We start from the raw sequence: 17,441 nt of genomic DNA, 5'->3' as shown, positions 1-17,441 counted from the left end.
GGCGAGACTTATACAATTTCCAAGACTTGCAGTTGATGAACGTAGCAAAGGTGCAGTTGATTAACATAAAAAAAACAATTATGCTTGTAGTGATGACCGCGATAACACACAGTTTGTAGCAACGAAACAAGTTATGCACGCATGTTTACCACATATATGCAAGGTCGCCAAACAAAAAAATTGAAGCTTGCCAAAGGTAAAAATTAGCTTGTGCAGGGCTACGGAAACGCAACTGACAAAGCCTTCTTGCTGGTCGACATACCCTAGAAAACTGGAAATCGCGCTCTGGTTTCTAAGCACAAAGAAGAACCCCTAAAACATAGTAGCAATGTGCTAGGCTGTTCGTTGCAGTTAGTCAACATGTCAGTGCGAGTATCCGCCAGTCGTTGAGAATACTGTGGGAGAGACGAAAGTGACGACCTTTGTTTTTATGTATTGTTTACGTCGGAACAAACTATTGAGGCATATCAAACCGGCGGCAACAGAGCGGAACGTTTGAGAAAAAGGGAGTTTTAGCTGCGAACAAGGTTCAGGCGAAAGGGATGCTGATTTCGCATTTCCTTCGGCAATGCCTTGTTTTCAACAATTGTTTGTCTGTTGTCGCTTAACATAAATAAGTTACTGAGTTCAACGAAGTTTGTTTAAGCCTTGGAGTTTGTTGAATAAAACTTAAACCCTTTTCGACCCCTTTCTCATAAACGTGTACTGAACTTTCTTATTCTTGATAGACGTCTTTAAGGCAATTAACTTCATGTCAATTTTTGTCACCTGAACACAAAGATGAGCGACCATAAGGTCTCGAAAGTCCGTGTCAGCGGCGGGAAAAATATTCTCGAGGTTTTCTGGCAAGACGGTCACGTGAGCAGGTTGGTTGTGACGTAACAAATCAGTGTAATGTTGTTGAATTTTTCTTTTTCCATCTGACCCGCAGATTTCATACTATTTGGCTTCGATGCAACTGTCGATGCAGTACCTGCTGCAGAACTATCGTCGGCCAGGCTCTGGTGGATCGAACCAAGTTGCCATGCCAACTCTTAATTAGCCAAGCATCTGTGACAGACGATGGGGGTATGTTGTGCTTTTGACCGGGGTGGAAAATGGGTCGATCGCGCCCCCTACAATATATTTTAACACCAAAGAACTGTGCAGGCAGACAAAAGGTGCTGGGCATGCATGGCTATATATTCATCTGGCGAAATGATGAATTTTTGAAATGTAATTGACTGCTCCACTCTAGAAGTGTTTTTCCCATTTATTATGAACAAAACATCACCAAACAATTACTGTTCAACAGCCACGATTCAGATAAAACTGGACCCCGAGTTGGAGCACGTGACCGTGATGACCGCTGATTGGCTGAGAAGCGCTTGTTACTGCGATACATGCATAAACGATATGTTAGTGGAGGCGGACATGAAGTTTCACTGGCCCGATAAAAGCGAACTCCCATACGTTGAATGTTCTCGCCTGGACACAGACGAGGGGATGTTTGAGTGAGTAAAGAACACAAATAGTCTGTAAAGTGGCACCTCGTAGGGGCAGACAGGGTAAAATTCCGGTCCGCGGGCCAAATCTCACCCGTTGTGAGTCTTTTGACCGCCAGGATACAGAAAAGTGTTTCCCATGTAAACTATTCGTGCGACAGTTTTAGACAAAAACACGTGTTTTTCGGTTACAACTTGTAAACGTTACAATTTTGTAAGTGTTACTTCATTTGTAAAAATTTTTTGTACACTTTCCCCGTCTGCCAAGTTTGTGATAATTTCCTACCCGCGAGACAAAAAGTTTTTCTGGATAACTCTCTGCTTTAAAACGCGTAAAGCGCGCATTTCGATACGACAAGATAGCATATGTTACATCCCCATTTATATACGTTTGTTTCTCTTAACGACAATGCGCTGTGGTTAATGACAGATATCCGTCCTGACAGCAAACTGAAAAATCAAGCTTACAGACAACATAATCTTTCAGATTCATGGGTACCGTCTTCGACCGAGGATTTGCTGTAGTTAGAAATGTTCCGTGCAAAGAGGGCTCGGTCGTAGAGGTAAGCATCGCTCATCCGAAGTCGAAAATCAGTAGTTGGACAAGTGTGTAATGGGTCTTTGTTTTTCAGGTCGGCAAAAAAATTGCTCCCATTATTGAGACAATATACGGAACGGTGAGTTGTTAAAGACAGTGGTGGGATTCAGCCGGTTTAAACCGGTTCTTGGAATTTTCATGACCTACTCGAACCGGTTGTTCTGGTTGTTAAGCGTATGTGTAGGTCTATGGTTAACTTTGAACAGTAGAACTCGCATGTACCCACGTATAAAACGGATCCATGTGTAAAATATTTGAATACAGCCAAAGAGTACAAAAGAAAACATTTTAACAAACCAACAACGAGTAAATGCAAGCGCGATAGCTTTTAAATGAATGTTGAATTTTTACAGTGTTGCTGAAAGTATTGTTGGAGGCTTTGCTCGTAGCACAACTTCAACGTTCATAATTTTTCAGATATTTGATGTCTACGACAGTCAGAGCACAGAGAACGTGGCGAATACTCAAATTGGTCTTCCCTTCCACTGTGACCAGTGCGCTTACGAATCCGCACCTGGAATTCAACTCCTGCATGCCATCGAGTAATCAGCTCCGCGGTTTAAACTTTACACTAAATGCACTTTGGCCAACATTCGATGCAGAAAAATAGACTTGTCTGACAGCCAGTCTGTTTAAAACAATGCACCAGCAAGTACTATAGCTATCCACTAAAAATTAACCTCTAAATTCTAGTAAAAGTGTGGGAATTTACTCTGGCGCTTGTTTTGTAACTTAAATTTCTATCCGACAGTGTCATTATTAAACACACTGCCGTTACACAGGTTCGATGACGTAGTTGAAGGTGGTAACTCCCTATTGGTCGATATGTTCCACGTGATCGGCGACCTCCGTAGAGAATCTCCCGAAGATTTCCGTGTTCTCACCAGGGTGCCTGTCGCGTTCGGCACCATCGACTACACCCGCAAATCACCGGCGCACTTAGTCAGTCGTAAGCCAATCATAACGTTGGATTACGACGACCAGGTACGTGTTTTCTTCGCATCGTCTGTGTTTGCTGGGCAAAGTACGAGCAAGTTGCAGTCACGTAGCAGATTGAGCAAACAACCCGGTGTAAATTTCAGTTCATAGGTCGCTATGATAAAAGTTAACTGCAGCAATAGGCCCGAGAATAGGCACGTCATTATGTTTACCACCAATGCGGTATCGCCGTTTTACCTACTGAGGCGTCACTAGCATGTGAACTTCCAAATACTGTAATGTAAAGTCATGTCCGAATTCAACATATTCTTTTAGCAATGGGACAATATCAGTCAACAGTTTTGTCCAAAAAAATCGCTTGGTTTTCTATACCATAAGCGAAAATCGACGTATTATGTCAATCTTTTGCGAACAGCAGTGCTTGTTGTAGTGAAAAAGATGAGTACAGAATACTTTGATGGAAATGTTATTTCTGCATTAAATACAGGTTGTTGCGTACAGTTGGAATCCCGGTATAGAACAAACTTTGCGTGTGCACGAAAATGACGTGGAACCATTCTACAGAGCTTACATTAAACTATTGAACCTAATCAACAACACCAAATACCAGGTTTGTTTGATCCAAGCAAGATATTGACTCACTTGCAGAGGGATTGCGTAAGAAATGACGTAAAGGTATAAAGCTTGGCAAAAGTACCAAAGGAAATACACAAGTACAAACACGTGATGAAAGACTTGACGTTGGTTGGTCGCTTGTTTAACTCCGCGATGTAAAATACCCGAAAATTACTGTCTGTGCCAAACCTTAATGTACGTGCAGTTAAAAATATAAATTACGACCAACCAGCTGTAGTTTCTACCTAATGCCGGTGTCCCAAACAATATTAACATGCTTGCTGAGTCTTGTGTTTGCTCTGTTAAGCTTAGAAGTAAAGGTAGCCACTCTTTCGATATCCATTTGGGTTAAGGCAATATGTGTGGCATTTTAGTTCAAGTTCCGGTTGAGAACTGGCGACATGCTGGTGTTGCAAAACCGCAGGATGGCGCACTCGAGAGATGCCTACAAGACCAATGGTGGAAGGCGGAGACTTCAGGTGAGGAAATGGACTATGTTACAGATCTGCAATTAATATACAGTAAACAAACCAACAACTAATTTGCCACAATTTGAAGATTTAACCCTTGCATTTTTTATGCAAATGTTATTCAGCTCAGGCTGGTCACGCTTGTTTCAATGACGTGACACTCTTTCTTAACTTTTAGGAACGTAAGGGTAACGATGTCATGTTAGATGTAGTCATATAAATGAAGCCTAGCTGGAGTTTGGATCAGCGAAATGCTCAACTGCGGTAACGTCAAAAATTGCCAAGAACATGAGCTTATTTAAAAAGTTTACCCTATCGCATTCACACCACGCTTTCGTCTCGCGAAAATTTCTTCCTCTTTAGAACGAATTGAGTTTTCTTTTCAAAGATATTCAGTCCCACTGAACATCAACCATTAAAAGAATAATTGTTACAACAAAGAATTTGCTTCAACCTGACAGCAATTGTGTTGTCAGTGTCTGTCATTTCCTAATAAGAAGTGAAGTCAGTTTTCTGCGACTGAAAATTGCAAGCATTGGAACAAATTGTCGTGATAGATTCATAATTGGGGCGTCGCAAGTTCCGTAAATCGTCGCACGTGAAACAGTTAGAGAATTTTGACTTACTTAATTGATTGTAATTTTTATACACAGGGAACCTATGTTAACATCGAAGACATGCGCAGCATATACGTGGTGCTGGGAAGAAAGCTAAACCGACCAGTTGTGGCGCCAAAGATCGGCAACAGTAGCAGCATCTGACCATAATTCTAAAGCCTAAAATTAAAAAAAATACTCTAAATAATGTTGGCATTTGATTGCAAAAATACATACAGGTTTTGGTTTTGTTTCTTGATGGTCTGTATTTTTCCAAATATTTAGATACAAGTGCCAGAAAAAATTATGACAAATTTCAAGGGTCCTTTTCTTAGTTTATTGGAGTACTGAAAAATGCAATATTTTTTTGTGCCAACCTGCTATCGTGCGCTTTCACCTATTGTTTTTTTGCTTGCAAGCAAGTTCATCAAGAGTCGTTACTGTCATTGTTGCCGTATAATTGAAACTACCCAGTTTAAAACATTCGTTTAATTGGGCAGCAAAGCTTGAATTGTATTGCTTGTTAAAATTTACTTTGTAGGTTTCCAAGTGTTGATTGCCAGTTGCGTAACATAATTTATTGATAATAAACATTTAAATGCATGTGTGCAGGTTATTTTAAAAAAAAAAACGGTTAACTTTAGCCATGGAAATATACGCTTTACAAAATACAGATTAATTGATAAGTAATTGAAGTCACGACAGCCTTGTGGTTTGTTTGCAATGCAGTACATTGTTCATAGACTTTACACTCATGACATAATAACATATTGCCAATTACGCTGGGGTGGACATACACTTTTTTACTTGATTGAATATTTCTTAAAATTCCATTACTCGCTGTGATTTCTACTCTAAGCGACAAAAGTGGCTACTAATAATGAAGTCATTGTTGCGCAACAGCATTGTTTGTTCTATGTCTGAGTACCTAACTTCTAACCAGCACTTTGCCTGAAGTGCTACACGCCTGCAGCGCAGCTACACGTGCTCAGTTTCATAGTTGAAGCAAACGGGGCTTCAGTACCTTACAGAAATTGATTGTCGAACCAATGCGCCGGACGGCTTAGCTTGCAAACTCATGACAGCTTAAAACCAGTTAGTTTGTGTGGAGCAGAGTTTTGTTGGAATTTGTAATTGTAATTAGTGAGTAAAAAACGATTTTGCTGCGAACACTACTCAGGAATTTATTCATAATTTCAAGAACAAAACCATAGCCCATATTGTATTAGGAAGCATATAACTTTAATGTTGTATTTATTTGTGACATTCTGGCAACGAATAATGCCATCACCAGTTCAATACGTCCTAAATAAATAAAACGGGTATTTGTTTTGTGCAGTGTAGGTCAGCTTTTTTCTTCCCAGAAATAACGGTAAGCGCGTAAATTGCCCGAAATGTAAATAATTTTGTTGACAACCATTTGCCATAAATGCGTAACGCTGTAAAATGAATGCTTCATATGTGTTATGCGATATAGGTATAAATACTATAGATCAAAATGTCTAAAATAGTAATTGGATATTGGGATCTCAGGGGACTTGGTGAACCAATTCGTCTCATGCTTGAGTATGGAGGGGCTGATTACGAAGATAAAAGATACCCCTGCCCTCCGCCTCCCTACGACCATAGCACATGGGATGAGGCCAAGTGGACTCTGGGACTTGACTTTCCGAACTTACCGTACATCTTCGACGGCGAGTTAAGTTTGACTGAGAGCTGGGCGATCTTGAAGTACTTGGGTCGGAAGTACGGTCTTACGCCAGCACAAGGGCAAGAAAGTATCTGTGACATGCTGGAAGGAGTCGTAAATGACTTTAGGAAATCGTTTACGAGCATGTGTTATGGTGATTACGAAGGCCAGCGCGAGACCTACTTTGCCAAAACCCTGCCGGGAAAGTTGGATTCGCTTCAAGCTTTTCTCGCGAAGCACGTTTGGATCGCTGGGTCGAAACTAACCCACGTCGATTTTGCTCTTTGCGAAATCCTAAACCAAATGAGATTGTGTAATGATGGAGTTTTGAGCGGTCACCCCAAGGTCAAAGCCTACTTGGAGAAATTTGAAAGCTTGGAGAAGATCAAGGCTTACAGAGGTTCCAGCAGGTTCAAGAAAATGCGTTGTAACTTCCCAACTGCTAAGTGGGGAGGCGAAGCCGAATAAGAACCCTACGAATCCAATCGTTTGTCGCACGAAGTTTGCTATTAACCCTAATATAATCCAAAGCTCAATTTGTGCTGTAGTGTTTTTCAAATTGTGATGGAATTTTGCAATTCTTTATCAATTTAGGGCACCTTCGTGTATTGTAATGTCACCAAATTTCCACCATAATTGTAAATGGAAGGGCGTCATGATTGTGGTAAGTTAAATAAACATAACTTCTTCCTCATCTTGAACGCTTGGCTGTCGATTTGGGAAAAAAATCGATGATTCTTTCTTCTTCTTTGCAAGTAAGCGCGGGTGTGGGGATTTCCCTGTGGCAAGTTTGGCTTTGCTTGTGGTTGCGTGGAATCAATAAATTTTTGACAATTTAAATTTGAAACTAAACTTAATTGTGTTTTCTCGGATCTGCATTGGACCACAGTCAGTCTGCACACAAATCACCAACGCTTACAAGTTAAATCATACCCCACGAGAGGATGGTGCAGCCGGCGGTGCGACGCACCATGGCACATACCAATCCTGGGGGCCACAAACACCATTGTTTGATTTGAAACTAAGGGTTTTCAGCTTGAAGGCTATGTACCACCTATGATCTCCGATAAAATAGGCACTCGCACCGACACATAAAACGAATAGTTTAGTATTCACCATGAAACCTATTTTCAGTTTTCACATTCTTTTTTCTCTATAGTAGCGCACGCACTCAGAGGTCGCCATTGCAGCAACAGCACCAGCCCCGTAGCTTGCATTTAGGCCGATTGAGGCTTGGCAGTCGGTCGGTTTCATTGAAAGTCCTGATTCGATGCGGTCACTTGAAACATTCTTCTTACATCACATATATTTTCAGATGGCTTGGTCGCCTGACTCGATAAGCCCTTGAAGACATTTTAAAGCTTGGAAAAATGTTGGCGTGCAAAGTTTTAAAACGATTCAATGAAAGTTGTCTTTTTTTATTTTTGTCTTGAAGTGATTGCAATCGTTAAAATTCAGTTGCTAAACCTGCAAGCGTTTTGCAAAGAGGAGTTCGTGCGAGAATCCCGTGCAGACAATCGACCTTAAATGTCAACCCCGTGAAACGTTTTCGTTGAAACGATAATTTGACCCTGACCCGTGCAATGAACTTACACGAATACCCGTATAGTGGCAAACGAATCGCTGCTGTTTTTGTGTGTAGGATGTTAGGGACCAGAGTAAAATCATGCGCTTTTGGACAGGTTTTGGGCGACACAGACGGCATAATTTTCAATAAACTCACAATCTCAGTGGAGCCAATAATATGAATTGTCTAAGCTGCATATACATATGGCCACTGTTTCGACCTATAAGGTCTTATCAGTGCAGCTGGTGTCTATCAGACGACTTTGCCGACGACTTTGCAAGCTGCTCAAGTGAGACCTTATATGGGTCGAAACAGTGGTCATCTGTATGCAGCTTACACAATTCACAAGCTCTTCTGACAAAAATAATTTACTTGGCCGACGTTTCGCTCGTTATGCAACCGACCTTCATTAGGACAAAGTGCGTAAATGCAAACAACACTGTAAATATAAGAAAGAGTGAAACCTTCTGGTCATTTTTGCCCGAAGAGTATAATGTGAGTTTATTGAAGCGAAGTGAAGTTTATAGAAGAAGCTTTTGTCATTTGTTCTCAACAAAAAGTTATATATATATATCTATATCTATATGCATATTGTCTGTAGGCGGGTAATATTCGTCTTTGCCATATAGCTTTTACAAATATCTTTGTTGTTTTCCGGATTTTGACCCCAAAACTATAATACTGCATTTCTATTTAATCCACAAGAGAAACTGAATAGAAATACAGATAAAGCATAAACTTACCATCGAAAAAATGCTAACGCTAGGTTACTGGAATATTCGAAGCATCGGAGAGCCGATACGTCTAATGCTTGAATATGCAGGCGCTGATTACGAGGATAAAAGATACAGCACGTTAGAAGCTTGGCTCGCAGACAAACAAGCCTTAGGGTTGGATTTTCCAAACCTGCCTTATTTATTCGACGGTGAAATAAATTTAACAGAAAGTTGGGCGATCATGAAGTATCTGGCGCGTAAGTATGACCTTCAACCGGCCCAAGGTCAGGAATATCTCGCTGACATGCTGCAAGGAGTCGTTGAAGATTTCAGAAGGTCGTTCATGGGTGTTTGCCACGATGATTACGAAGCGGAGTGTGGAGAATATTTTGGCAAAACCATTCCCGCCAAACTCGATTTGTTCGAAGTCTACCTCGCGAAACATCAGTGGATCGCCGGTTCGAATCTCACCTACGTTGACTTTGCGTTTTGTGAGATACTAAACCATATGCGACTGGCCAACGATGCGGTTCTAAGCGGTCATGAAAAAGTCCTGGCTTACTTGCTGAAGTTTGAGAATCTCGATATGATCAAGGCCTACAGGGAGTCCACACGCTTCAAGAAAATGCCATGCAACGATCCTTTTGCCAAATGGGGAGCAAATGCAGAGTAAATATAGAGAATATATCAATGTATTTTAGACGTTTTGTTGTCGCTTTACATCCGTTTGTCATCTGAATGATTTTATATATTCATGGAATTAACAATATTTATATTTATACCATTGACCTAAACCCGACAAAAGTTGCGACTTTTCAATAGCGCCGTGCATGACATTGTTTTGTTTTTGAGAAAAAAATACACATATTCTGTTGTACCATGATTACGGCCTGTTTGTATTACAGCAAAACAAGGAACAATAAAATGCAACTTACAGTAGAGAAAAAGCTGAACTTGAGAACAAATAAAAGTTCGCATCAACACAATGCGCCATTCAGCTTTCGACGCATGTCCAATCTCGACAATAAGATCATGTTTCAAGAAGCATGAACGTTACAGCATGCCAGTAACTGTTATGCTGTGTGTTCTAAGCCTCTTGACAATGTAGTTGAAATAGGACAAAATGTACATTACACTAACACAAGTGTTGTGAGGGGTTTAAGTGCAACAGTGCTTGAAAAAGAAATACAAATAAAAAATTCAAGAACAGCAACAAACTTTTACATTCCACTTAGGCCGTCTCTAATCCCACGGGCACCACATAATGTACAGAATGTGGGAAGGCTATCGCAGCGTAAGCACCAGAACTGTTACCAGGGTTACAACAAGCACAACAACAAATACTGATAGGATGGCGATGGTGACGTGCAACCTTCTTCTTCCGCGAGATTTCGGTGAATTTATTTTAGGATCGTTTCGCGACAGAGTTCCTGGGGAAAAATGATAAATGAGTTTTACCTCAATGCTATACGGTTTGATGCTCTTTGCTATAATGGACAGAGAAATGGAAAAATTGCTGTCAATTGTCTGCAAAATAGGTGTATTTTTAAAGGTAATGCTTTTATTTACCTTTTATGAACGCTAAACTTGTGTTCATTTGGAACTTGTGTACAACAGCTTACGAGACGAAAGTTACATATTACCACATTTATGTAGTTTTGCGAATCTTACCAGCTAAACTGACAGCAGCGTATGCTTCACTGTCCTCCTCATCAGATACGAGGTCAATCGCCGAATCTCTGAGGTTCGCTCTTGGAACGTAGTTAGCTCTGTTCATGGATGAATGCTGGGAAACTGACCGGATTTGCACTAAGTCTCTAAAGAAAGCATCAGGACAGTTCAAGAAAACGCCACAGAGATAATTTAGGCCAAGGAAACGCATGTGGCAAAATTTTCCGATTGTAAAAAGCTGAATGCAATTTATCTGGTATCGTCACTGCTAAAAGGACTGATTGAATGATTTCTTTAAAAAAGACAACACCAGAATATATGGGAACAAGCGCTTGTTAAGTATCACAAAATATGGCTTATTCCTTATTGTATACTGAAGTGCTTAACGGTAAACGTCAATCAAGGGCTCTAATGGATTTATTTACAGATTTTGTGTATCGCGATACGAGTTGAAACAATGAAATTCTTACCGTTTAACAACTTTTCGTTTATCGGCTTCCGTAAATGTTTTTGATTTCCCGAGACCCCTTCCCCTGCCTGCGGCAAAACCACGGTATTAGAAAACCAAAAACAAGTTTCTTCTGGCAGCAAAGACATGGTATTTTGTTGTGGAAACCTGAGGTTTCGCGGAACCCACTTTGGGAATCTCTGCCCTAGGTTATCTGAATTCCTCAAAAAATTTCAATGCAAACCATTGTTTACTTACTGTTGGGGGTCACGAAAGGGGGATATTTCGGTTTGGGGGCTTCCTGGACACTCACAACGTACGCGATCGAGTTGGTAGAGGACGCGTGGCCCATAGGCTTTTGTGGAACCGACAGAAAGCTGTTTCCGCGGCTGACCTGGGCGCCCGGTCGATGGTCGTAGTTGTTCTTCTGCACCCAGTTGTCACGTTTGTTGCGCACCGAGTTCTGGAATGCAGCGATTGTTTGACTATTGTTTCCAGTACAACAAAGACTGAAATGCCGACGTTTGAAAGTAAAGGAGTTCTTACCATTTCACAGGAGGCGAAGGAGACCGCCCTCCTCAGGTTGACGGAATCGTTGATTCTCGTCGGTTCCAATCCGTCCGTCATCCTTCGTTTTTCGAAACGTTTGCTGTTCAAAAATGAATTAACGGTCAAATCAAATCATGTGTATTTTGCGATAAAAATGAAACTGCAAAGATAAGCAATACACAAAATAAATAAAATAATGGGCAGCGAAAAACCATGAAGGTTATCGAGTCAACCGGCATTTTTACGCGATTAAAGCCGTTTTTCAGCCCCAAATTTTCGAAAAACAACAGAATATGTACAGGTTTGGTAGTCTGTACAGTTATACATGCTGGCAAAATGAACAGAGGTGTTTGAGGTATACCTGGCCATGAAGTCTCGATAATCTGGAGGTGGCGCCACAAACATGGTGGCCGTTTTATCGTCCAACTTTACTGGAATCGTCTGCGAAACGATAAGATACAATGAAACCATCAGTTTGCAAGTGGAAAATAGAAATGGATCGAAATCAGTTTACCGGTGATGCTGCTATAGCATTGATAAATATGTTAGGTTGTTCTCCCAAAAACTTTCACGGCCTATTGCAAATCGATTTGTTCCTATGTTTACAATTTTTAGTCGTAGAAACTAACTTGTCATGTGCCCAATATATTTTTTTTTATTGTTACCCGATACCCTTGAAAACTTAGACCACTGCTAAAAAGTTAATTTGGTAAAATAACCTTTACATAATTATAACCAACCCCATTGTTGTATTGTTTCGCGCACGCGTTATTGCACGCACACGCCTAGAGCAACCCGTGACTACTATCACTTCCTGGACAGTCTATAACCCTCCAGAACGGGTTAGGTTTTTAACCCTATAATACCAGCTGCTGTTACGACACAAACACTTCCTCTTGCGTTTAGTGTCGTCACAATGAGACCGTGAGTGTACGTTAAATGTCAGATGGTTAAATGGATTTTATTTTGTGGTGTGGCATCAGATCCAATTTTAGACATCGCTCAAATTAAAACAATGCTTTAGAACGACCTTCTGAAACGTTCTGAACAATGGTGTCTGTGAGTTAATCAACTTGCACCATTACTCACTTTAATTTTACGCAGAGTTTGGTGGTAGTGCCAAAAATTGGTTGAATAGCGGGCGATTCTTTCCTCCTTTTTCCTTCCTTGTTCTCTTTTTTCCACCATACGGAATAGGGACCTCGTAGTCATCGATGTCCGCTTTCATTTTGACGGATTAACGTTTTGGGTTAAAACTTTTGTGTTATTTAGCGTTTGTGTTATAAATATCAGATAATTTTAGCTAATTTAAACACTTTATTGCAGCAAGAAGGCATCTCCGAATTCTGAAAAAAATACAGTACCCTTTACTTACTCTGATGTTCAAAAAATTTAACTGCACAATGACTGCCTATTTGCCTTTCAATCTGTTCTGTTCTATAAATTATCAATGCAAATTATCTGAAATTTGACCGGAGTATTTGCGCATTTATTTACAATCGATGACAGCAGGTCGTTTAACTGCAATTAGTGCTCCTGATGGCTGCTATGACAGTTCAATAAGATACAATGAAACCATCAGTTTGCAAGTGGAAAATAGAAATGGATCGAAATCAGTTTACCGGTGATGCTGCTATAGCATTGATAAATATGTTAGGTTGTTCTCCCAAAAACTTTCACGGCCTATTGCAAATCGATTTGTTCCTATGTTTACAATTTTTAGTCGTAGAAACTAACTTGTCATGTGCCCAATATATTTTTTTTTATTGTTACCCGATACCCTTGAAAACTTAGACCACTGCTAAAAAGTTAATTTGGTAAAATAACCTTTACATAATTATAACCAACCCCATTGTTGTATTGTTTCGCGCACGCGTTATTGCACGCACACGCCTAGAGCAACCCGTGACTACTATCACTTCCTGGACAGTCTATAACCCTCCAGAACGGGTTAGGTTTTTAACCCTATAATACCAGCTGCTGTTACGACACAAACACTTCCTCTTGCGTTTAGTGTCGTCACAATGAGACCGTGAGTGTACGTTAAATGTCAGATGGTTAAATGGATTTTATTTTGTGGTGTGGCATCAGATCCAATTTTAGACATCGCTCAAATTAAAACAATGCTTTAGAACGACCTTCTGAAACGTTCTGAACAATGGTGTCTGTGAGTTAATCAACTTGCACCATTACTCACTTTAATTTTACGCAGAGTTTGGTGGTAGTGCCAAAAATTGGTTGAATAGCGGGCGATTCTTTCTTTTCGACTAGCGACTAACATCGCTATTAATGCGTCACAAATGAGTTTTAATTAATAAACACTCCACAAAGAAAACTTCTGAATCTGCCCATGTTTTTATGTAGCTTCATTCCCATGACGTCATTAATTTAGTAATAACCACCAGATGTTATTATAAGATTGTAAGCAATGATGGGACAAAATACAACAGGACATACGTCTGGTCTTGCCGGTTTCATCCGACTCACATCCATAAAATCCGAGTCGGAGGAGTCGCTGCAACTTCCTCCTTTTTCCTTCCTTGTTCTCTTTTTTCCACCATACGGAATAGGGACCTCGTAGTCATCGATGTCCGCTTTCATTTTGACGGATTAACGTTTTGGGTTAAAACTTTTGTGTTATTTAGCGTTTGTGTTATAAATATCAGATAATTTTAGCTAATTTAAACACTTTATTGCAGCAAGAAGGCATCTCCGAATTCTGAAAAAAATACAGTACCCTTTACTTACTCTGATGTTCAAAAAATTTAACTGCACAATGACTGCCTATTTGCCTTTCAATCTGTTCTGTTCTATAAATTATCAATGCAAATTATCTGAAATTTGACCGGAGTATTTGCGCATTTATTTACAATCGATGACAGCAGGTCGTTTAACTGCAATTAGTGCTCCTGATGGCTGCTATGACAGTTCAATTATTTTACCTTCAACTAACAGGAAAGTTGTACTATTAGGCGTGCACACACTTTCTCTGGGGTAAGTTGCTGACCCGATTTCTGCTGTTCCTGGCGGTTGCACAAGGCCTACTTTATTTTTTCAGCATTTCTGCCTCTGGATTCGGTTTGAAAAAAACCTTCGAGTTCAGAATATTATTTTGTTCTTAAAATTGTTAATCTGTATGTAAAGCAACGAGGAATTACCAAAATGCACAAAAAAAATCCTTCGAAAACTTGAAACTCTTCAACATCTCAATATTGTGACGCATCTCTAATAAATTGTAATACGGTGACGTAACACATATATCGTGTTCGATTTACATGTTGTTTTTACATTTGCATGTACTGTTCAATGCCCACACTTCGCCTGATTTACCTCGATTTTTATAAGTCTACTGATCAGTATGACATGGTAGTATTATTCTGTCGTATTCGGTGCTATCAATATTACGAAATCTGCCTTTTCATGGCGAGCATGCTGCGTGTTTACAAAAATACCATAATAGTCCCGGCATTCAGCGCCATCCTGTACCCTTAAACTTGCGAGATCCGTTGATTGAGTGAGTAACATTGAGTGTAGGTAACCTGTCTACCACATACTCAGACTACAAAAACAACTGCATCACTACTCAGTGACGTATCGGCGCAACAGCAACAGTCAGTCTAAACGGAAATTGCGTCCGACGGACACGTGACGTGATTTCCCGGCGCCCCATTGGTTGACGAAAAATGCTGAACGACCCATATCCCCTCTGTATCTACGCTTGTCTGAGGCTCAGTCGTGTTTACATTCGCTTGCTGCAGGATTTTTTGCGCTTGATGTCATTCAGTTGCTGTTATGAGAGGACTGAATACATAACCGGTGATGCCTGCTCACAGCGTCATGGCAGAAGTCGTCCCCAGCTTCCTGCCACGTACACATGGCACCGTCAATATCTCATGATGCCGTGTACGTCATCGCCATCTTCGTTCTGTGGAATATGACAACAATTGTTGTTTCGTCTATACGCCGCATTTTGCGTGAAACCACAATCTTTAATCACGTTTTTGCATACACGTAAGTTCCAAATGAAGTTCTATTTACCTTCGAATGTTTTATCATGTTCGGGCAACTAACCCCAATTCCCACGACCTCAACTCTAAACTTTACATTTCACGTTGTCACTGTTAAATTTGTTCATTCTTGTAAACAAATAATGTTTACACAAAGTGTAAAAAGAATTACATTTAATGTTAGCCCTTTAGCCCGTCAACTTCTTATTAAAGAACGTGAGGAAGCGCAGTTTAATAATTTCTTTTTCCGCAAGACGGCGCTGTTGTGCTGCTACAAGTGTTTGTTGCGGCATTGGTTGTGGATTGCAATAAAACGGGTCAAGGATTGCAGCATCGTTTAGGGGGCCTTGTGCAACTCGATAGAGCTACGAAATTAAAAAACTTTGTTTTGTGGCAATTTGTGAAGGGCCAGCACAGCGATCAATAACATTTGGAATATAGCTTTCTCAGTACTCTGCAAAATCAATGCCAAATCAAACGAACTTAGTAAGAAACGTGCAAAAGTATTGCATCCAAAAAACAAGCATGTCCCTTTTCAACGATAAACTTCTACATACATTATTTATTGTCAGAAAAATATAGGGATTATAATGTACCTGTAGGTGTGGTGACGTCACCCAATAGTTTTCGGCCCTCAAGTCGCAAATCATTTGATTCCAGATCATTGCGTACGAACCCTAATGAAACAGGTATTTAGCATAAACCTATTTCAAGTTGGATAACAGTAAAGCGACTTTCAACAGCTTAAGTGTGTGCTAATGTAAATTACAGCTGGGAAACAATCGATTGAACTGTGACCCAACAACTTTCCTTGGGAAAAATCGTTGCTCAAAGCCACTAAATTTCTACACCCACGAACAAATGTTAGGACCTATTGATCGCTGTGTCAGCGCAACCCAATATTAGCCTGCAAGAAATTTAATCAGAAGTCACAAAGCAAGGGCACCCTCTAGTCTAGTTCCAACCGTAAGAACAAAGTGTTACATAAGTTGATTGTGACGACACAAACTGTGGAAGCAAGTCACGTGTTAAGGCGGCGTGGCTGAATTTCTGATGCAATAGTGATGTAAAGGCCTGCGTCATCACAACCGCGTTGCGTAACAGATTTGAAAATAGAGATGAAAAAGGGCAGGGCAATGACGTTAGTAAGCTGTTGTTCAGTCGGGTATAGGTTTACAAAGGTTTGCCAAAAGGAAACCACTGTAACAGTTTCATAGTTGTAAATGTGTCAAAACAAGGTGGCTCCATTGCCGGCGCCGAGCTGGTCATGTTCGCCGGTTACGGCATCGTGATGCAGCAAATTCTTTTTAACCCCATGCCGGTTGTTTGCGCCGCATCACTCACACTCAGCGCACGAACTAACTAAGGTTAGTCAAACATGCCAGCTGCTGTGTTGCAGAAGGAAGGTCGCAGCGGGTGACAGTTTAACAAATCATTTCAGTGTTATAGGAAGAAAAACAGTTTATTCTGAAACTGTTGCAAAAAGTAACTTTGTGGCTGGTAAAAAATCGGTAGCCAAACAACTTTGATCGAGCAAATTGGTTTAAATTTTCTTTCATTATTATTCTAAACGAGCTTTTGAAGGTCGCTTTGTCGTTTGCAGCGTCATAAACACCAATGTCGATAACTATCGGTTAATTTACACTTGGGTAGTCCCGATGCCAGGTACGTACAAAGCGTTTAGCATTATCCCATGATCATCGCGCCAGCCACAGGTAGCTGTACCTAATGCAGCTAGAGCCAACTTCAGCAAACTTTCAACGACTTTGCGAGCCGTTGTGTGTTCTTGGGTGGAGGCGCGCGCGCTTTGTGTGTTCGTGCGCACTCAATTCGCTCCAGTACGTCAGCTGATCCCGCCCGGCTCTCTCGCACACGTGTTTTTCCATTCTCAAGGTGACCCGGCGTGTTGCAGGCCTGAATGGGGGACGAGTACGCGATCGGTTTAGCGCGTGTTGTACTGTAGTTTTGCCACTCTGGCAGGAAATGCTGCAAGTTATTGGAGTAAATGTAACTGTCAAACCGATTTCCTGCTGGCACGTGTTCGGTTGGGGCAAAATACATCACTGGGTGCTTATTGTTAATTAGTTTTGA

The 17,441-nt window shown here is 40.7% G+C and overlaps 2 protein-coding genes and 2 pseudogenes across 4 annotated transcripts; 3 read left to right on the top strand and 1 right to left on the bottom strand.

The window, feature by feature from the left end:
* Window positions 1-727: 727 nt before the first annotated feature.
* On the top strand, window positions 728-5,305 carry LOC145911353 (gamma-butyrobetaine dioxygenase-like). The gene is made up of 10 exons (XM_082998671.1): window positions 728-866; window positions 932-1,068; window positions 1,295-1,493; window positions 1,972-2,047; window positions 2,117-2,161; window positions 2,500-2,624; window positions 2,865-3,066; window positions 3,509-3,631; window positions 4,011-4,115; window positions 4,760-5,305. The coding sequence occupies exons 1-10, from the start codon at window positions 781-783 to the stop codon at window positions 4,865-4,867; spliced, it is 1,206 nt and encodes a 401-aa protein (XP_082854797.1). The 5' UTR covers window positions 728-780; the 3' UTR covers window positions 4,868-5,305.
* An 882-nt stretch (window positions 5,306-6,187) lies between these two features.
* Window positions 6,188-7,007, top strand: LOC145912211 (glutathione S-transferase Mu 3 pseudogene; annotated as a pseudogene).
* Window positions 7,008-8,712: 1,705 nt separating this feature from the next.
* LOC145910726 (glutathione S-transferase B pseudogene) lies at window positions 8,713-9,348 on the top strand (annotated as a pseudogene).
* A 218-nt stretch (window positions 9,349-9,566) lies between these two features.
* LOC145911314 (uncharacterized) lies at window positions 9,567-14,210 on the bottom strand. Of its 3 annotated transcripts, XM_082998616.1 has the most exons (8): window positions 13,801-14,210; window positions 12,433-12,564; window positions 11,705-11,784; window positions 11,341-11,443; window positions 11,053-11,257; window positions 10,817-10,883; window positions 10,347-10,492; window positions 9,567-10,105 (listed from the first exon to the last, which is right to left on the bottom strand). In XM_082998616.1, the coding sequence occupies exons 1-8, from the start codon at window positions 13,942-13,944 to the stop codon at window positions 9,960-9,962; spliced, it is 1,023 nt and encodes a 340-aa protein (XP_082854742.1). In that variant the 5' UTR covers window positions 13,945-14,210; the 3' UTR covers window positions 9,567-9,959. The 3 variants fall into 3 exon arrangements, with proteins under 3 accessions (XP_082854742.1, XP_082854744.1, XP_082854743.1); XM_082998618.1 differs by lacking the exon at window positions 12,433-12,564 and having other exon boundaries at window positions 10,817-10,879; window positions 11,049-11,257; XM_082998617.1 differs by lacking the exon at window positions 12,433-12,564.
* Between the last annotated feature and the right edge of the window lie 3,231 nt (window positions 14,211-17,441).

This window comes from Ascidia mentula, chromosome 8, assembly GCF_947561715.1.
Source record: "Ascidia mentula chromosome 8, kaAscMent1.1, whole genome shotgun sequence".
NCBI classification, from domain to species: Eukaryota; Metazoa; Chordata; class Ascidiacea; order Phlebobranchia; family Ascidiidae; genus Ascidia; species Ascidia mentula.
This window is presented reverse-complemented; position numbering and strand designations above follow the sequence as displayed.

What these genes read in the sequence shown, in the direction of transcription:
- LOC145911314 (XM_082998616.1), bottom strand. Translation starts at nt 13,944, where the DNA reads ATGAAAGCGGACATCGATGACTACGAGGTCCCTATTCCGTATGGTGGA. An exon ending in TATCGAGACTTCATGGCCAG is followed by an intron (nt 11,444 to 11,704) that starts GTATACCTCAAA and finishes ATTTTTGAACAG; the next exon opens with CAAACGTTTCGAAAAACGAA. An exon ending in CCCTTTCGTGACCCCCAACA is followed by an intron (nt 10,884 to 11,052) that starts GTAAGTAAACAA and finishes GTTTTGCCGCAG; the next exon opens with GCAGGGGAAGGGGTCTCGGG.
- LOC145911353 (XM_082998671.1), top strand. Translation starts at nt 781, where the DNA reads ATGAGCGACCATAAGGTCTCGAAAGTCCGTGTCAGCGGCGGGAAAAAT. An exon ending in CAACTCCTGCATGCCATCGA is followed by an intron (nt 2,625 to 2,864) that starts GTAATCAGCTCC and finishes GCCGTTACACAG; the next exon opens with GTTCGATGACGTAGTTGAAG. An exon ending in TCAACAACACCAAATACCAG is followed by an intron (nt 3,632 to 4,010) that starts GTTTGTTTGATC and finishes GTGGCATTTTAG; the next exon opens with TTCAAGTTCCGGTTGAGAAC.